Source organism: Aquarana catesbeiana, linkage group LG13 (assembly GCF_042186555.1).
Source record: "Aquarana catesbeiana isolate 2022-GZ linkage group LG13, ASM4218655v1, whole genome shotgun sequence".
NCBI classification, from domain to species: domain Eukaryota; kingdom Metazoa; phylum Chordata; class Amphibia; order Anura; family Ranidae; genus Aquarana; species Aquarana catesbeiana.
Window position 1 is genome coordinate 58,388,099 of NC_133336.1, and position 21,954 is coordinate 58,410,052.

The 21,954-nt window shown below is 42.2% G+C and overlaps 1 protein-coding gene across 1 annotated transcript in view; it reads right to left on the bottom strand.

Moving 5' to 3' along the window:
- The window catches only part of BRF1 (BRF1 general transcription factor IIIB subunit), a 643,919-nt gene that overhangs the window by 291,099 nt on the left and 330,866 nt on the right, over nt 1-21,954 (bottom strand). Inside the window, exon 6 of the mRNA XM_073610050.1 lies at nt 8,161-8,310. Within this exon, the coding sequence (XP_073466151.1) occupies nt 8,161-8,310 (150 nt within the window). The remainder of the gene's footprint in view (nt 1-8,160; nt 8,311-21,954) is intronic.

The following is a 21,954-nucleotide window of genomic DNA, read 5'->3' on the forward strand; positions in this document are numbered from 1 at the left end:
TTCTCCCAGGTGGTTATCTGAAGTGGGGAGGAGCCGAGAGAGACGCTGAGGGACCCCAGAAGACGAGGTTGGGGGCCACTCTCAGCAAAATAAGCTGCACAGTGGAGGTAAGTATGATATGTTTGTTACTTAAGAAAAAAAAAATGTAACTTTAGTGTCACTTTAACTCCTACCTATTATGCTCAAAGGGTGCAACTTTAACCGCTTGCCGTCCAGCCGCCGTCATTATACTGCGGCAGGTTGGCACCGCTGCGCAAACCGCTGTATGTGTACGTCAGCCGCTTTAAGAGCAATAGGGGGGGGGCGCGCACCGCCGGGTCCGCTGGCGACCCGAGATCGCTCCTCAGAGAGCCAGAATAGAGATCTGTCAATGTAAACAGACAGATCCCCATTCTGTCAGGGAAGTAGAGAGAGATCTGCTGTTCCAAGTGATCAGAAACAGCAATCTCTCTCTACTCCCAGTCAGTCCCCTCCCCCCAAGTTAGAAACACCTCCCAGGGAACACTTAACCCCTTGATCGCCCCTGGTGTTAACCCCTTCCCTGTCAGTGCCATTTATACAGTAATCAGTGGCTATTTTTAGCTCTGATCGCTGTATAAATGTCAATGGTGCCAAAAAAGTGTCAAAAGTGTCCGATCTGTCCGCAGCAATGTTGCAGTCCCGCTAAAAATCGCTGATCACTGCCGTTACTAGTAAAAAAAATAAAAAATAAAAATGCCATAAACATATCCCTTGTTTATAGACGCTACAACTTTTGTGCAAACCAATCAATATACGCTTATTGCGATTTTTTTTTACCAAAAATATGTAGAATACATATTGGCCTAAATCGATGAAGAATTTATTTACATTTTTTTGGATATTATAGCAAAAAGTAAAAGAAAATAAATAAATTATATATATATATATATATATATATATATATATATATATATATATATATATATATATATATATATTCAAAATTGTCGCTCTTTTTTGTTTATAGCGCAAAAATATAAAAACCGCAGAGGTGATCAAATACCACCAAAAGAAAGCTCTATTTGTAGGAAAAAAAGACATCAATTTTGTTTGGGTCAGCGTCGCACGACCGCGCAATTGTAAGTTCAAGCGACACAGTGCCGTATCGCAAGAAATGCCCTGGTCAGGAAGTGGGTAAATCCTTCCCGGGGTGGAAGTGGTTAAAGCACACCCATCCATCGCTTCCACTCCACCTACCTGTACCTAAGCTATATTGTTTTAGTTAGAAAAGCTACATTTCTATCTTTCTATCTGAAACCCCCAATTACTTACCTATAGCTCCAGTCAAGTGACATGCCCGGTCCCAGATCATCCTTTTGCTCTGTATTGTGAGCGGGTCTGGTGGGCAGTGCCCACGTTGCTTCCTGGTGGTGTGGACACTGGCTATGGGAAGAGTCCATCACCGGATCCTCACAGGGTCCACAAGTCTTCTGAGGGGTAGACACAGGACTTCCCAGCTGAGCAGCAGAAAGCAAAGATAGGACCTCCGCTACAAGAAGCAGCACCGCGGGGATCACATGATGGCATATTCAAGAGTTTTTCCGGATTTTTTTTCTGTTTCAATATTTTTATTGAAGTTGCAAAAGTCATAACAAGCCATGGTTTGCCCACGCAGGGGCGACAAGCAGGTATGTTTTCTGGATTTTTAAAACCATATTGGGGCAGCACAGTGGCTAAGTAGTTAACACTTCTGCCTAGCAGCACTAGGGTCATCGGTTTGAATCCCAACCATTGTATTATCTGCTTGGAGTTTGCATTTGCTCCCTGTATCTGCATGGGATCCCTCCCACACTCCAAAGTTATGCTGGTAGGTTAATTTGCCCGTGTATGTATGAATGTTAGTTAGGGACCTTAGATTGTAAGCTCCTTGAAGGCAGGGACTGATGTGAATGTACAATATACACTATATTACCAAAAGTATTGGGACACCTGCCTTTACACACACATGAACTTTAATAGCATCCCAGTCTAAGGCCCCTTTCACACTGGGGCATGGGCGGCGTCGGCGGTAAAGTGCCGCTTTACCGTCGGTATTTGGTCGCTAGCGGGGGGGTTTTACCCCCGCTAGCGGCCGAGTAAGGGTTAAAAACCACCGCAAAGGGCCTCTGCAGAGGCGCTTTGCCAGCATTATAGCCGCGCTGTCCCATTGATTTCAATGGGCTGGAGCGGTGAAGGAGCGGTATACACACCGCTCCTTCACCTCTCCGAAAATGCTGCTGGCAGGACTTTTTTCCTGTCCTGCTAGCGCACCGCTCCAGTGTGAAAGCCCTCGGGGCTTTCCCACTAGAGAGACAGCAGCGGCTGTTTCGGGTCGGTTTGCAGGCACTATTTTTAGCGCAATAGCGCCTGCAAACCGCCCCAGTGTGAAAGGACCCTTACTCCGTAGTGTTCAATATTGAGTTGCACCCTTTGCAGCTATAACAGCTTCAACTCTTCTGGAAAGACTGCACACAAGGTTTAGGAGTGTGTCTATGGGAATGTTTGACCATTCATCCAGAAGCAAATTTGTGAGGTCAGGCACTGATGTGGACGAGAAGGCCTGGCTTGCAGTCTCCCCTCTAATTCATCCCATTCATCTATCGGGTTGAGGTCAGGACTCTGTACAGGCCAGTCAAGTTTCTCCACCCCAAACTTGCTCATCCATGTCTTTATGGACCTTGCTTTATGCACTGGTCCAAATCATTTGGTGGAGGGGGGATTATGGTGTGGGGTTGTTTTTCAGAGGTTGGGCTTGGCCCCTTAGTTCCAGTGAAGGGAACTCTTAAGGCCTCAGCATACCAAGACATTTTGGACAATTTCATGCTCTCAACTTTGTGGGAACAGTTTGGGGATGGCCCCTTCCTGTTCCAACATGACTGCACACCAGTGCACAAAGCAAGGTCCATAAAGATATGGATGAGTGAGTTTGGGGTGGAGGAACTTGACTGGCCTGCACAGAGTCCTGACCTCAACCTGAAAACACCTTTGGGATAAATTAGATCGAAGACTGTGAGCCAGGCCTTCTTGTCCAACATCAGTGCCTGACCTCACAAATGTGCTTCTGGAAGAATGGTCAAACATTCCCATAGACACACTCCTAAACCTTGTGGACAGCCTTCCCAGAAGAATTGAAGCTGTTATAGCTGTAAATTGTGGAATAACTCAATATTGAACCCTACGGACTAGGACTGGGATGCCATTAAAGTTCATGTGTGTGTAAAAGGCAGGTGTCCCAATACTTTGTTAATATAGTGTATGTAAAGCACTGCGAAAATGGATGGCACTATAGAAGTATCTGTAATAAATAAATAAAAATAAATACTAAGTGGGAGGAAACCGCATTTTTTGTAGATGTGCTTTATTATTAGTAGCATTTAGGAACAAACTAACACTGAGGCAATAAAAAAAAAAAAAAAAAAGATAGAGAAAAATAGATTTTATAATTTTTGCTAAGCAGTTTCACATTTCCAAGTAATAGTATGTCTATTACACAGTTTGGTCAATTTCCTTATAGCGCCTCTGTGCATTAAAGCAGCTGGACTTAAACATCATTCTCACATACAGAATAGTTTTGTGAAAAAAAAAATGCTAAATGCTGTTCTGTGTGTTCACAAAGCCTTGTTTTATAGCAGTATATTTGGAGGCTTAAGGTCCATTAGGATCCCTTCAAGCCCTTGTGAAAACACAGGCTGTGTAAAATAAATGGGCTACAGTCAGCAGCAAAGGACTCTGGGAGAATTGCTATTCCACTGTACAATAGAGAGCAGATGGGGGCCATGTATCATAAATAATGTGCAATCTATAATCATCTCTACACCTAATGTTTTTCGCTCTTCTCCATTAGACTATAGAGAAAAACACATTCATGGAAAACACACAGGATCCAATGATGCATTTCATATTAGCGTGGCAGTTAAACTGCTGGAAAAATGACGATTCATTTGCGAGCGCGCTTTATGACAATTATATTTCCCAGTGAAATGATCTTGTCAGATGGCCCCGGCAGTGCTATAATGGACACTGAATAGGTCACATCAGAAAGGTCATTTCCTCCTCTCAGAAGACGAACTTTAATAAGCTAACTGTGTCAGAAAGTGAAATTATCTTGAGAAAAATTATGAGAATGAAGAGAAATGGTGAGGACAGGAAAGCACTAGACATTTTGAATTTTCCAGGGAATTTCCAGGATTTCAGAGATTCCAACATGTGCATTTCCCAGTTCCAGAAATTAACAAAGGAGGAAGAACAACCAGAGTGATGGAACACAGTCACCATACAGATCTACTAAGAAGGAAGAACAGCCAGAGTGCTGGAGCACAGTCACCATACAGATCTACTAAGGAGGAAGAACAGCCAGAGTGATGGAACACAGTCACCATACAGATCTACTAAGGGGGAAGAACAGCCAGAGTGATGGAACACAGTCACCATACAGATCTACTAAGGGGGAAGAACAGCCAGAGTGATGGAGCACAGTCACCATACAGATCTACTAAGGAGGAAGAACAGCCAGAGTGATGGAGCACAGTCACCATACAGATCTACTAAGGAGGAAGAACAGCCAGAGTGATGGAGCACAGTCACCATACAGATCTACTAAGGGGGAAGAACAGCCAGAGTGATGGAACACAGTCACCATACAGATCTACTAAGGGGGAAGAACAGCCAGAGTGATGGAGCACAGTCACCATACAGATCTACTAAGGAGGAAGAACAGCCAGAGTGATGGAGCACAGTCACCATACAGATCTACTAAGGAGGAAGAACAGCCAGAGTGATGGAACACAGTCACCATACAGATCTACTAAGGAGGAAGAACAGCCAGAGTGATGGAACACATTCACCATACAGATCTACTAAGGGGGAAGAACAGCCAGAGTGATGGAGCACAGTCACCATACAGATCTACTAAGGAGGAAGAACAGCCAGAGTGATGGAACACAGTCACCATACAGATCTACTAAGGAGGAAGAACAGCCAGAGTGATGGAACACAGTCACCATACAGATCTACTAAGGAGGAAGAACAGCCAGAGTGATGGAACACAGTCACCATACAGATCTACTAAGGGGGAAGAACAGCCAGAGTGATGGAGCACAGTCACCATACAGATCTACTAAGGAGTGATGGAGCACAGTCACTCTACACAGAGCTACTATAGAGGAAACACAGCCTGAGCAATGGATTACAATCACCACAGCGAACTAAGGAGGAAGCTCAGCCTGGGCAGTGAAACAGTTACCGAACAGATCAGAGGAAGAATATCATGCATATTTATAAAAAAAATATTGTTGCCCTATGTTGGCTACAAACTATACACAGAAACCAGGATTTCTAAAAATAAAAAATAAAAGTACTTTATTTTTCCCTTAAAGTTGTACCTGACAGATATAAAAAAAACCTAATCTAATGCAGCTCTGTATCCATTCAAGAGGCATTGCTGTGTTCTTGAACTACTGTGGCGTAAAACCAAATCCCTGCAGGGATTCGCCCGATATAAATATGCCCTTCTAAAATACAATTCCTGCCTCCATGCTGCCAAACAAACCTACTTTGTCTCTCTTACTCTTATTAATACCTTGTAATCCAGTCCCTGTCAGCTCTTCTCTACCTTTAACTCTGCTTTGTCCCCCACCCCCTCTACCAACCAACTGCCCAAGAGATTGCCAATCACTTCGAAGACAAGATTGGCACAATACGTGAGGACACCTCAACTGTACAGATATCTTCCCCACACAGCATACCTTTCCTAACCGCACAGTCAACACTCTCCTTATTTTTACTTGCTACTACTGTAGAGGTTACAAAACTTTTCTCAGATGCCCACCTAACCAATTGTCCCTTGGACCTTGTTCCCTCACCCTCCTATTCTATCCTATGCTCCCTCACACACCTTTAATGTCTCCCTCTCTAAGCTAAATCTCTCTAAGGCTATGTTTTCACTATTGCATCCCCAAAGTCGCGCGATTTACACTGCGACTTTGCTATGCGATTTGTGTTGCAATGTCATGCGACCGGTGAAAGCCATGTGAGAACAAGTCGCACCGAAGTAGGAACAAAGTAGTGCAAGAACCTTTTGTGGAGTCGCTGCGACTTGAGTCGCACCAATTAGTATGGGGGCCATTGAAATACATGGGTTTTGACTTGTCATGCGCCTTCACATGTGTCAAGTCGCACAACAACTCGCAGTAGTGGAAAAAGAGCCTCAAACCAAACTGATATTATTCCCCCCACCATGACTTTTCCATCAAGGTCAACATGCAACCATCAATCCCTCCCCTCACGCCAGGGTGCTAGGTGTAATCCTAGACTCTGACCTGTCTATTCAGCCCCAAATCCAATCACTGTCAAAAGCTTGCAGACTTCATTTCTGTAACCTCTCCAAAATTCGCCCCTTTTTAACTAATAAAACCACCAAGCTACCCAGTCACTCTCTTGTTGTCTCTCGCCATGACTGTTGAGGCCTACCCCTCCATAGGCTATCCCCTCTTCAGTCTATCATGAAAGCTGCTGCCAGATTCATCTACCTTACCAACTGCTCGGTGTCTGTCACCCCTCTCCACCAATCACTCAACTGGCTTCCGATCTCCCAGCGAATTAAATTCAAAATACTAACAGCAACATACAAAGCCATTCACAACTCTGCCCCCAGCTACGCCACCAATCTTGTCTCCAAATATCACACAAACCATCCTCTCCAGACCTCCTGCTTTCTAGGTCCCTTGTCTCTTCCCATACTCATCTCTTGGACTTTTCCAGAGCCGCTCGCATCCTCTGGAACTTTCTATCTCAATCTGTCCATCTATTTCTCACTGGCTGCCTTTAGACAATCCTTGAAAACAAATTTCTTCTGGGAAGCCTATCACGCCTCCAACTAATCTCTTATAACTTCCATCACCTCATCCCCAACAGTTATAACCTTTTGTACTACTCGCCCCACACCCTTTTAGATTGTAAGCTCTTTTGAGCAGGGCCCTCTTAACCCTCTTGTATTTTATGGTATTGTAACTGTACTGTCTCCCTTTTATATTGTAAACTGCTGGTGCTATATGAATCCTGTATAATAATAATAATACATACATAAAGAAATGTACTTTTTTTTTAATACAAGTAGTATAGTGTACATCCGCTGCTCCATAAAGAGCTATGGATGGTCTGATCGGTCGGTAGGTGTGAAAGGGGCCTAAAAGGTGAACTAACCCTGCAAATCCAGTCAGTCTTGTTTATTTAAAGTGATTGTAAACCTCAGACATAAAATATGAACAACGTATAACCCTCTATAGTGTGTGCTTGTCTCAATTAGGAGCACTAAATATAATTTCTGTCTGCTGCTTTGTTTCTCTGCTATCAGCATGAACCACTTCTGACAAGTTTTTCTGACAGCAAAAGAAAGTGGTGATGGGGAGGGATCTCCAGCTGACCGCCTCAGCTCTGTTCCTGTGTGAAGGGGGTGTGTCCCTTTCCCCCCAATCAGCTCTCAGAGCTCTTCATACTAAGCTCTGCAGAGTGCAATTTCAGCTCTCTGTCCCCTTTTTTCTGAACGCTCAGAGAAGCTTATAACTTATGCACTTTGAACAGACGTAGAGAAGAGAAGACTGCAGATACAACTTGTGTAGGAGGAATTGTTTCATCTCTGTGTATCACCTGAGGATAGTTCCTTCACTGAGTATATATAAGGGTTTTCAACCACTTTAAAGAGGAAGTAAACCCTGATGAGTTTTACTTCCTCTTTTGTTCCCTGCAAAGTAAAAGCATAATGGGCTAGTATGCATCGTTTAGGAGGTATTTACGGTACCTATTGGGTTTACCTATAGGTACAAGTTGAAAATGGAGGTTTACAACCACTTTAAGTGTGGGTGAAAATAACTGATCTGAATCGCCTGTGCTGCATTATAGCCATCAACTGAATTCAAACACTGAAAAAAAGACTTTTGCAGAATGCAAGTTCGAATCTGATTTAGATAAATAAGGCCAAGCGTGGGCAGGACTGTGTAACTTGGTGCCCTGCCAACGACTACCACACTGCTCTAGCAATATAATAAAAAAGGCAATATTACATTAGATAAAAGATCAGCATTCATACAGGCAATGGGTATATTTGATCCACAAGAATACGATATCATTGATTTATAACAAGTAATTATTATAAATCTTCCATACCAGCACCACAGAGACCCGACGGTCGCCGGCCAGTGTGCATCCAATCTCTCTTCATTCTCTGGACCAGTCTCAGTGCGGTCATAGAGACTTCATGATTCTTATCCCCAAACTCCAGCATGTGTGCAAAACGTGGAATGTACAGGCAAGGATCTGTAAGAAATACCAACTTGTAAGTAAATCCATGAATAACAATAATTGGATAAAAGGCAAGAAACAAATCATTTTTTTCTCCTGTTTAGTACAAATATCCCATTTTAACTCTTAGGCCTCATTCACACAGATGTGCCTATGCGTAGACCGATGTCAGGGCCGTGTTTTGTCTTCACGGAATGTGCAGGTTTTCTGTATATCCGCATGCAGGCAGTGCTATTCATTTCAATTGGGATGCAGTGGCTGCACAGATTTAAAGATGGCAAGGCAAGTAGGCGGCTCTTTATTGCAGAAGAGATATGCAATGTCTCTTCTGCAATATAATAAACCTACCCGCCTGCTCGCAGTCTTCTTTGGAATTTACATCAAGCTGTGCAAGCCAATGACGCCAATGAAGATGGCCACTGCCTTGTACCTGGAAGAAGCCAGGTCGAAGATGCTGGCAAGAGACGTTGGACCACCACCATCTCCCTGCTAGGTGGTAAGGGGGTACCTGTGTGCGCATGCTCCTGAGCTGGGTTGTGAGCATTCATAGACACATGTTGCAGTCATGTCACTTCCTCTCAAGAGTGTGACTGATAGCAGCAGAAGCAGCTCCTGCTGCTCTCAGTGTCGCCTGTGAGACCATGAAGCGGTGCTGCAGTTGGGGAGTCAGGTAAGTGTTTAGGGACAGGGGGGTTAGAAAAGGTAGGGGGACTTTTTTTTTTACCTTAATGCAGTACCTAATACCTTAAACCACTTTAAAAGACAGGTAGCAATATCTGCTCATTGCTTTAAATCAACCCCTAAGACTGATTTTTGGTTTGAACGAGACCATGGAAAGTCAATAGAAAGTCAGCCTTTAGGAAATTAGCCAAAATTAAAAATACACTTTATGATTAATTTTTAATACACAGCTAAAGTAAAAGGCAGGTTAGTATTTGCAGATGAGACATTTTATAAGCCAATGTAATAGCACATACGTTTCCGCACTTTTTTCCTCTTTATTAGAGCTAGAAAAAGTGCGGAAACCTTTTGAAGAAACCTCATACTTATGGAATTAGACCTCAGCATACACTAAAAAGCAGCGTGAAAGGCTCGGTTATGCCTGTTCCCCCTATACAAGGTCCATAGAAGAGAGATGTAGGGAGATGAGGAGGATGAAATGAGAACAATGTATACACATAGATGAGAGAAGAGATGGTCAAGGACAAAGTATAGGTCAAATGTAGAAGGTAAGATAAGAGAGATGGATGACAAACCATTGTCACACAGACATGCATGTGTAGATACTGAGACCTTGTAAATGCTGGGATATGGTGAGCCTGTAATGATAGAACTTTCTAGTAAAAAATAGTAGGAAGATTTTTTTATTTCTTGTAGAAGCCTGAATTAGCAGTTTAGTTACCAATGCTGTAAGAGCTTGTGATGATTGGCTTTAGAACAAAAAACTCTTAGTAACATTAGTACTAACCATAGTAATATTTACTACTCTGGGGAAGTGATCAGTATTTTTTTGCTATATGCAAGCAATTTACTGAATGAAATTGATTCATTCAGTCTGTTTTGTTGTGATTAGCTTCAATTTGCCAGAGTTGATCACATGGTACAGATGGACTGTTATTGGTCCAATCTGTACCATGTGATCAATGTGACCAATCACAGCTAGCAACACAACTGTATTCAATGGATGGCTTGAAAGGAAGCCATCCATTGTTTACAACTGGTGAAGAAAAGTGCCTCAATAGAGAATATCTGTATATGGTACCTTTGTCTTGACAATATAGGAGAAAGAAGTTGAGAATGGGAGGCTATGGTGTACTTTACTGTTGCCGTACAATAGATTTAGACAGTCATATGTAAAATATTTAGATACATTTTATTACAAAAACGTATACATCTTTAACAATAAAGTATTTTAAAACTGCCATGATAATTAGTTGTATAGTTACACAAAAGTGTGGCAACTAGAGCATTGTCACCATCTGTGTATTAGATACAACTGTCATGTAACCTGCTGTGATTGGTTACAGTGGTCGCATGGTACCAGCAGTGGGCCGGTACAGTGATCAGTCATCGGCTGGATGCAGCTGGTGACAGATTACACCGCTGAGCGGCTCTGCGATCCAGGACATCATATGACGTCCACCTGGATCAACAAGAGGTTCCTGCCACCGTCATACTGCTATAGGCCGGGTGGGAACCAGTTAAAGTGATTGTAAAGGCTTCTATGCTGTTTTTTTACCTTAAAGCAGAAATGCTTTAGGCTGGGTTCACACGGAGCGGATCCCTTGGACAGATTCCGTTAACTGAACAGGGGATCGCTCCATTGATCCCCGCTGATCAGGCAGATGACAGGTCTGTCTCTGCTCACTGTGCAGGGATGGACCTGTCAGAGCCCCTCTGTTCTCTATGGCGAGATTGGATGAAAACGGACAGCCTGCCCGTTTTCATTGGATCCCATCCTATCCGCTGGATGGGTGGCGAACGTATCGCTATCCGTCTGTTTTAAGTGGATCTTGTCGGATCGGATGGCAGGCGGGTGTCAGCGGACACCTCTCCGCTGACATCCGACGGCACATAGAAGTCAATGGGTGGCCCGCTCGGATCTGCCTGAAAAACAGACAGGCGGATCCGAGCGGGCCAATCGTGTAAAAGGGGCCTTAAGGTAAAAAATACTTCTGCCTTTAGAACTACTTTAATTCACCTAACATATCTGTTAACTCTTCAATGGGTAATGGCAGACAGTGAATTGCAGCAGATCTTCTTGAGCTACTGTATGCCAACCTGAGAATCAGCAAAAAAAAAAAAAAAATCTAATTGCCCAATCAATGTTTCATAGGCCGCTGGTGTCACAAGGTTTATCTGCTGCAACAGTCATTTATCCCATGCACTGACAAGTTTTCCCATTAAGGCTCTAAAATTTTCCATATTATATGGCAATCACACAAAGAATATCAATCAACTATCTGTGCGCCGAATTGCCTTTAAAATACAAATTCTCTTTTGAAGGGAACAGAGCCTTGGGAGGGGCCTGGCATGTCCTCCTACTACAGGCTAAACTACAGGAGGAGGCAGATACAAGTCACCGCGCACAAGGAGAGGGAAGCAGACTATTATTGGAAACTTCCACACAAAGGCAAAGCACAAGAGTTGTTTCATGCTAGATTTCTGAACAGATGTGAAGAAATACATGAAGGAAACCAAGATTCAACTAAGAAGTTGGACAATATTTGCCAATCAGGCTGGTGGTAGCTCTCTTGTTAGCAGTGAGTGGTAGATCAAGTCTTCTGTAGAAGACTCAAACATCACTCTATGGCTAGCCATAGGCAAAGCTAATTTATTTATGGGTTGCAGGAAAGAAATTCCCTCAATTCCCCCATACACAGACAGTGCTGACAGGGGAATCCCTCCTGCTAAGCAACTGTCTGCTCCCGGCGGTGGGGGGGGGGGGTCCCTCCCCGCCAGGAGAAGACAGTGATTATTGCTATCTCAAGTGAATCCGGCAGGCTGGTTGTACCCAAGTTGATTGATCGATCAACTTGGTACATTCAAGCATGCCCATTAATGGTTCAGCAGGAACGGGCCGAGATTCAAACCGTCTATGGGCTTGTATGAAAAGGTATCCTGTTCCCTTTGTATTGCTTCCTTTGTGTGAAATCCCTGGTTTTCTGTCCAGTCCCTCTGCTTTCCTATTAAAAACTGACCACACTAAGCACGGGAGAACACCAGGTCAGTTCTCTAGCTATGCTGGGAACACAGCGTGCTTACCTCCAACAATCAAAATTGTCCTGACATGCCCCCCCCACGCCCACATCCCAACCCCTGCACAGCCATTCACTGGAAAGTTCAGTGTGCTGCTGCTTCTCCTCCCTCAGCTCTTATGCAGCTGAGAGCAGAGGGAGCAGAAGGAATGTGATCACTTCAAAATAAGGGGAAAGACGGTATTTATAATGTTTATATACACAAATGTATTTACTTTCATTTCAATTTTAAACTGAATGGGTTGTTTTACAAAGTGATCGTTTACTTCAGCCTCCGCGGTGATGAAGGGGTTATACCGGCAGCTACAGGAATCACCCCAGTATCTTTTTTTTTTGACCGACGATGCTTTGTAATGTAAAAGCAATCCTAGAGGCTAATTAGCTGCTGGATCACTTTTATAGGCAGTACCACCTTCCCGGGTTCTCCCATCCCACCGCCAGCTGACCATAAAGATAACCAAGGGCTGGAATGTCACCGATCTTCTCTAAGGTCTAAGAAACCGAAGCAACAAGTATTTTATCGCTTCTGGTTTTGGTCCAATGTAAACAGGCTGTTATCGGCCTCTGAAGGCATCAGATCATACCGATCTTGGTTTGATCTGATGCTTTTAAGGGCAGAGGTTTTATAGACCCCAGATCTCTCAGTAAAGAGTACCTCTCCATGCTATCACAAGGTATGCTGTTCATCCTTCGTGATAGCAATAAAGTTGATCAGAAATAAAATTTAAAAAAATAGAGAGACATTGCATGTATAAATTAAGTAATATAATAAAGAAATTTAAAGCTTGCGTGCATGTGTTGGTCTTGCACGCATCTGCAATTGCACCACACATGTGAGTTATCACCGCAAACGTCAGAGCGAGAGCAATAATTCTAACACCAGACCTCCCATGTAAATGGAAAGTGATGCTTATGGATAATTTATTATACCGTGGTTTGTCACTGTTCCACGGGTGTTCGTAATTTTAAAGCTTTTTTGGTATAAATCATCTTTTATATTTTACAAAAAACCTGCGTATTATATTGTGTTTGTGTGTTTAGGGGTTTTAAGTAATTTTCTAGCAAAAAAATGTAGATTTATACATGTATGTGAGAAGTTTCACAATTGGCCAGGAGCTGAAGTGGTTAAGTGAGCGTTATGAAGTGGCACATAGGATCCCAGATGCTCTTGACGATAGGAATATTGAACATACCTACAACTGGAGACAGACCAGGAGGCGCTGCTGAATGAAACCAGTGAGCCCCCCAACGGGTGGATGTGACGTGTAGTATTGGAGATCTTTGGCGCAATTTAACCCTCTTGCTAACCCAAGGAACCAATCTTTTCTGGCGAGGTATGAAGTGGGGGGGTTCACTTACCTGGAGGAACCAATGTGAATGACACCATAGGGATGAATGACATATGTTGTGCCATGGTGAGGGTACTCTGAGTGGCACAGAGCACTGTCATGGGCTTGAATTTATCACTACAATTTTTAGGACTTTATAATCACCGATTTGGATTTTGTAGCACATTGTAATTGTTGGGCTTTATTATTGTTTTTGTATTATATATGTTGGTGTTTATTTGGTTACTGTATATATTAGTTGTAGAGTGCTGTGCCCCGTTTTTCTTTTTTGGGGTTTGTGTGTATTTTACACGGACATATGTACAGTAAAAGCAGAATGGTTCTCTAGGAAACTTTGGAGATGTTATGCACCACAAAAAAAAAAGAAAGAAAGAAAAACAAACTACAAGAAACTTTCTGAGAACTGTACATAAGAGGCAAAGTTCCATCTGCACATCCAGAAGAAAAATGTCTGCACTGTATTACAACTCTAAATGACCCTTCCCAGTGTACACAGTGAATGATGATAATAAAAGGAGGTTATGTTGTAATCAGATGACAATTCTCATTGTACGTATTTTATCACAAGCAGTTAAGTGTACATGGACAGAGAGGGGAAAATTACAGAGGACTGTGTTTATTCTGCAGAATGGGAGTTGCTGATGCAGTCAGGAGTGCGCAGTGGTTTCCTCCCTACCCTGACCTCTGAGAAAAGCAATAAAGCAGGAAAGGCTAACCAAACAATGACTGTTTGCAACTCAATATAAAACCAGCAACAGGGACAAGTGAAACCATGTGTCTAAAATGAGACAGGCATGTGGAGCCACTCTGCATTTTAGGAAAGCCCTGAATTTAGAATGGAGTTCAGCATTAGGACACATATTGATGTTATTCTTCTTCAGTTACTGAGCACCATGGGGCTGTAAGTGGATTAGCCGACTTTCCCTTGCAGAATGGCGATATGGAACTGTGCAAGCCTGGATGACTATAGAGGAAGAATCCTGCCCTTCCAGGAGTCAGAAATAGGGAGGTTTGCTACTTGGACTTGCCACTTAAAGCAAGCCTGGGAGCCGCCATTGCTGACCTTCTCCTGAAAATGATACTTGCTTGGCTGTTATCCCGCCCTTGCATCACTGCTATCTGAGTCACTTAGTACAAGTATGTATATCAAGTCCTGTTTCACGTTCCACATATATTTGTACGCAATAAAGAGAATTTTTTTTAATATATTTGATCTAGTTAAAAAAAAGTTAGCAGCCTATAGGCCATTGGAAGCATTTTTTCAATTTTACGTATATCAAGTCCTTGCCAGCATATTTTTCTTTAAAGTAGTTGTAAAGGCTCAACGTTTTTTTACCTTCATTCAATGCATGAAGATTAAAAAAAAAAACTTCTGTGTGCAGAAGCCCCCCCCCCCCCAGTGAGTTACTCCTTTGTCATTGGCTGAGACAGCAGCCGGAGCAATCTGTTTGCTCTTGGGGCACTTGGCAGGAGGGAGGGGCCAAGAGCACCAGAGAGGGATCCAAAAAGAGGAGGATCGGGGCTGCTCAATGCAAAACAACTAATTGTAAGCATAAGATGTTTATTATTTAAAAAAAACGAAAAAAAAAAAACCTTGCCTTTAATATCGCTTTAGGGAAATATAAAATGCTAACAATTTACACAGCACATTTAACTACTATACGTTCACAGCAGTCCCTGCCTGCTTTTCTCAAACTTTTTGACATAAAATCCCTAAACTAACTTTCCAGGCTCAGGGAACTGTTGCAAATAATTGCTATATCTACAACTCATGGTACATTAGCATGGTAGAATGCTCCTTACATCTGCAGTCATTGGCAAGAATCCCACCCTTCCAGAGAGCTAAAAGATCATTGGTGTGGTTACTTGTCTAACAGGCAGAAGTGTCTAATTGCTCAAGAAACCCCTAGAAACCTCTGGAAGAACCCTAGGAGAAAGGCTGGTCCCTGCCCTTAAGGAGCGTACAATCTAATGTCCCAATCTTAGATGCATACATATACATACTAGGGCCATCGTATACAGGAGCCAACCCTGGACCTGGGGGACACCCATGTATACACCAGAAGAACACATATACTCCATGTCCGGACTTAAAACTTAGACTTATAACTGGGGCCCTCAGTGCTGCAAAGCAGAAGTGCTAATCACAAAGCCACTGTGCTGCCACCTCTGTCCATAGTATTAAAGTAAGAGGGTTAAGCAACGTACACAGGGGCCGAATATTGGACTGCATCAGCCGGTTCAAGAGAAACCCGCTGACATTCAGCCCGTGTGTACTGCAGCTGATCCGACAGCACCCGGCCATTCGGGGCATGACCAAATAATGTCTGCTGACCGGCTCCCAGTCCACGTTCTCAGCCAATGGTTGGAGTGTTTTGGCGGGGGGCCTGGGCTAGTGTGAATGAGTCTTAAAGTGATACTAAACACACTGTTTAATTTACATTGTACCCTCTAATCCTGTATGTGGATGATGGCACTAATTATTTTATTTTATCTGCCTGTACATGCCCTTCTGCTGACGTATATCGGCGTGAGACGGTCGGCAAGCGGTTAAAACACAACAAAAAATAAATAAAAACAAAACAGCCTTTGGGATACAGTACAAAAACAATTAATATCAATAAATTGATATGAATGATCATACAAATATATATTTTAAATCAAATCTTTATTATTTTTAGGCAATAACCTGGTGTGGGTGGATTTCTGCCAGTCACAGACTGTCACGCCTCTTCAGCCTGTGTCTCAGAATAAGAGGGAGGTGAAGCCACCATTAATCTACATATAATACCCTGCCCCCATTGTGTTTAGCTGGTTAGTGGGCATGTAGGAGGGAGGGAGTGGGCTGTCATTTACCACTGTGTATACGCCCACATGTATGACTCTATAGTCACATGGGCTGCTCAGATGTGATAGGGAGGAAATGCTCAGCATTAGAAACTCACTGAGACTGAGCATGTGTACAGCTGCCAACACTGCTCTGCAAAATCCCTAACTGAATTGGGGACTTGGACAAAAGGGGGGAATAGAGAACAGCGGTATCAACCAGGTTTTTTGCAGAATACAGGAAACAAATCTCATAGTGACTGAGTGAGTATGAACAGCATCTAATACACCATTTATTGATAGTTTTTTATGATGTGGGTTTACTGACACTTTAACTCCATGAATAAAAAATATAAAGTGATCTTGCGCAGTGATAAAAATAATCACTCAAACATATAAAGTGCAATTCACAGAGGGATTAATAAAGTGCAATCCACAAAAGAGTAAATAAAGCGCCAAAGTCTTAAAGTGCAAATGATATCTCCACAAAAAAGTGCAAAAAATATATCATGAATGTCCAATTAGTGTTCAAAATCCTGCAATATGGTAATAATAAAAAACATATGCAAATGTCAATTCTCCACTGATGAGCTCTGATTGGGGTTGTGCAGGCTTTCACAAAACTTTTCCCAGCCTGAGAGGAAGCAAAGTTTTTACTTGCATTTGAGTGCATTGAGACGGCTTAGTGGAGGATTTATACAATTGGAGAAGTTACCCTTGGCCCCATTATTAGTGTATGAGAGCTGGAAAAGGACCCAATAGGACGCGATGGAGAGTCCAACCTACTCAGTGATGCGATTTACTTTATTACATGAGGTGAGAGTTCTGTGAGACTGTTGTTTCAGGAAGCAATTTGTGAAGTTATTTATGGACATTATATGGTCATTGATTTGTTCACTCCATATTTCATCCGTTGTGTCCACCATTTTATGAATTTTAGATTTTTCCATAGCACCTTATTCTCCTTGGAGGACTGGAACACATTGATTGTTTTTTGGAGAATTAACATTTGCATATGTTTTTTATTATTACCTTATTGCAGGATTTTGAACACTAATTGGACATTCATGATATATTTTTTGCACTTTTTTATGGAGATATTATCATTTGCACTTTAAGACTTTGGCACTTTATTTACTCTTTTGTGGATTGCACTTTATTAATCCCTCTGTGAATTGCACTTTATGTGTTTGAGTGATTATTGTTAACACTGCGCAAGATCACTTTATATATTTTATTTACCTTTTTGTGAACATTATTAGGTTTTGCTACAGGTTTATATATATTATTATCACTCTCTCTGTAATTAGGCACATTTTACCCAATACTCCAAGTAGCTCGAGGGACACTTTTACACATTCACTTCAACTCAATGCATTAATGTGAAGTGTTTCATATATTATATTGAAAACTATTTTCCCTGCAATTTTGGTGGTGTTACAACGCAATGGTTTAAATGGGCCCAAACACAGGACAGGAATGGATTTCTGACATGATCAACGAGTATTTTTTTTTGCATTGCTCAAACACTTCCAACAAAATGCATTAAGTTGTAGATTACAAATCAAAAGGCACCTAAGAGAAGTTCATTGTTGGAGTTTATATATTCCTCTGTATAACCTACAACCACATCACAGGCATCGATCAGCTTGTTTTCAGGTGCCTGAAATGTCATGAGCCAAGTGTGCAAATACAAGATACCTTTATCAGGAGACTGTATATTTTAAACGGTCTTGCTCTATACAAAGAGCCTGTCTTTCAGAGTTCTTGAAGGGGGCCAAAGTGACTTTGAGAAGGTCATACGCTCCAGGAACAGAGAAACCAAATATAGTACATAAAGCATGGAGTTTGAGGAAGTTTCCTGCAAGGGATCGCCATTCTGTTTTGTCAGGCCCTGCACAGCTACGCAAAGGAAATTATATTCCAGCTGCACCTTGAACTACATTGTACTTACAGGATGCCAGCTACTATCACCAAAAACAAGCTCCGTATTACTTTCATCATCCCTGCCTTCTAAGCCACTCAAGTGTCATGGCTCTAGAAAAAGGGTCTTCGAACTTTCTAAGCAAAGGGCCAGTTTACTGTCCTTCAAATTTTAGGGGGGCTAGACTGTGGCCAGTGGGAGTAGAAAGGGTCCCGACATCAGTGAAAAAAAAATAATGGCCCCATCATTTGTCTCAGTGGGAGTAATTGTGCCCCATCATTTGTGTCACTGGGAGGAATTGTGCCCCATCATTGGCGTCATTGGGGGGAATTGTGCCCCATCATTGGCGTCATTGGGGGGAATTGTGCCCCATCACTGGTGTCATGGGGGGAATTGTGCCCCATCATTGGTGTCACTAGGAGGAATTGTGCCCCATCATTGGTGTCATTGGGGGAATTGTGCCCCATCATTGGTGTCAGTGGGAGGAATTGTATCCCTTCATTGGTGTGAGTGGGGGGGAATTATGTCCCCTTGTTGGTATCAGTGGATGAAACAGTGCCCCAAGGGCCGCATAAACGCAAGCAAAGGACCGCATCTGGTCCCCGGACCGCAGTTTGGAGACCCCTCCTCTAGAAGGATTCTCTACCGAATTGCCTGAGACCAGGTAGACTGCACAGGACAAACACAAAGAACTGCAATGATCAGTAGATACAAATAAAAGTCATGCTGGTTTTGGGGTGGAATTAGGCAGCCAAGACTTACATATTGTATAACTAAAAGCAAAACTTTTTTTTTTATTTTAACTTTTAGAGTGGAGGGGGATTCGAACCCCTGTCATTTTTATTGCTGTCTGTGTCCCCTGTTTGAGAGATTCACCCTCTCCATTTGTGCTGTTTACTAGTCACCAGTGTTGTCTGATATTCTTGCAGCCAATCTTTCCCTACAACAGACTTACAATACCTTGTTGTGCACAGTGTCTCTGTATAGAGGCGGCCATCTCAGAGCCTCTAACAAGAACAACGAGCAGCACAGTAGTGACATCACCAAATCTCCTGAGACTACCAGTTAGTGGCAGCAGTACCTTAGATCTCACACTTCAGATATACAGTACAAGACTGTACAAGACGTCCTGCACGATTTTGGTCCGAATGCAATGCAAATTCAGCCATACAATATACAATACCATTCAGCCTGTGCGACGTGAATGGCTGCATTCACGTCGCACAGGCATCGCATGTGATCTGTCCAGCAGTGCGGTGCGAATCACATGCGATGTCTGACATCGCTAAAGTGTGAACCAACACTCATTGACCTAGAAGTCTATTGCTATTTTTCAGCGGTAATTCCAGACATGTTTCCCTATAACAACTTACAATAACTCATTCTCATCTTTTAAAATTCCATTGCACTTTTATAGTGTTGATATCTACAGTCATGATTATATATATATATATATATATATATATATATATATATATATATATATATATATTTTTTTTTTATTTATTATTTTTTAGATATAAAGATCTATCTTTCCATTGCACTGCTTTGATCTATTTCTTGTATGGTCGTCATTGATTGTACGACATTTGAAAAGTCTCATTTATGTTCATTCCCTGAAATTTGTCCAAATAAAAAAAAAAAAAAAAAAAAAAGTTTTGACATAAAATTCTGCCGTTTCAGCAGGACCAGCTCACTCATTGTGTTTGTCTATTTTTTTGACTTAAAGGATCAAATATCACAATTTATGGCAAATTACAGCAGAAAATCAATTCCAATGAGTTCACATACTTTGCCACTGTATAGAAAAATCTACAGTATATACCTAAAACTTTAACTCTAGTAGAAATGCGGGTGGATTTAACCCCTTTGCGGCCGCTAGCGGGGGGTTAAAACCGCCCCGCTAGCGGACGAATATCGCTGCTAAAATGACGGTAAAGCAGCACTAAAAATAGCGCCACTTCACTGCTGACGCCGGTGGCGGCTCGGTGTGAAAGCCCTCTAAGAGACCAGATATAGTGAATGCAGGGTCCTGGGTTTAGTAACACAACTCTGTAGTGTTAGCACCTATCTAAACGAGCAATTTCAAGTGGTTGTAAAGGGTGAAGGTTTTTTTTTTTACCTTCATTGATTTAAATGCATGAAGGTAGAGCTGCACGATTAAAGAATCAAAATCGCAATCTTTTTCCCTTCCCGATCTTCAAAACAGCATGTCACCATTCTTTTTAACAAGTGTAGAGAGGATCTCACAACTGGAAAAAAAAATCTAGGCAGCCTTCCAAATTTTATCACAACACCAAATAAGTAAAAACAAAGTACGTTTTCGCTATTTTATCAAAGGAAAGAACTTCGGAGTGTAGATGAAGGAAGTTTAACCATTTAAAGACCAAATGTTTTCGGACACAGAAAACAAGTAAAAATTATTATTTTCTGCTAGAAAATTACGTGAAACACCCACACATGATATGTATTTTTTTTAAGCAGAGACCCTAGAGCAGGGATATGCAATTAGCGGACCTCCAGCTGTTGCAAAACTACAAGTCCCATCATGCCTCTGGGTGTCATGCTTGTGGCCGTCAAGAGTCTTGCTATGCCTCATGGGACTTGTAGTTCTGCAACAGCTGGAGGTCCGCTAGTTGCATATCTCTGCCCTAAGAGAATAAAAAGGTGGTTGTTGCAATATTTTATGTCACACCATATTTGTGCAGCGGTTTTTAAAATGCAATTTTTAAAAAGAAAAATAGACTTTAAAGTGGAGTTCCACCCACTTTTACAACTCTTCAGCATCCCTCACTAAACTGTGCACTGTAAACGAATTGAATATTTTTAATTTTTTTTTCTCAGTGCTTACTGTATATTTTTTGTATTCATTTTTCACTTCCTCCTCCTTGGCTGCGGCCCATCGCATCATTTCCTGTTTGCAATGCCTTCTGGGAAGGGGCGGCAACTTCCTCTGACACTGCCATTGCTATGGAAACCTGACCTGAAACCTATTACACTGCTTGTGCTGCACTGAGCACGTGCGAGATCTGCAAGGATGAGATCCAGGAAGAAATACAATCTGGCTTCAGATGCCCAGATTTAAGATGGCCACGGCCTGCTGTAAGTTTATAAAATAACAAACTACTGCTATAAACTAACAAAACAGACCTTAGTTTACAGACTAACTTTACTAGAATACATTAAGCTTGTGTATTATAGGGGTATTTTTATTTAAAAAGTATCATTTCGGCCGGAACACCACTTTAATGAATTTAAAAAAAAACTAAACAGTAAAGTTAGCTCATTTTTTTTTTGTATAATGTGAAAGAAGATGTTACACCGTAAGAATCGTGATCTTTATTCTAATTAAAAGAATCATGATTCTCATTTTAGCCAGAATCGTGCAGCTCTACATGAAGGTAAAAAAATCTTCAGTATGCAGCCCCCCTAATACTTACCTAAGCCCGATCCAGCGATGTGCATGAGAGCAGCGGCTCTCCCGGGTCTCTTGCTCCTTATTGGTTGAGACACAGCAGCAGGAGTCATTAGCTCCCATTGCTGTCAATCACAGCCAGTGAGGAGGGAGCAAAGGGGTGGGACTGAGCCATGCTGTGTGTGTCAGACACACAGAGGCTGCTCAGGAGCAAGCATGCATAAGTGCCCCCAGAGCAAGCTATGGGGGGCACTCAGCAAGGGGTAGGGACCAGAAGCTCCAGCTGGAGACCCCAGAAAAGGAGGATCGGGGCTGCTCTGTGTAAAACCACTGCACAGAGCAGGTAAGTATGATGCATTCATTATTTTAAGAAAAAGAAAAAAAAAT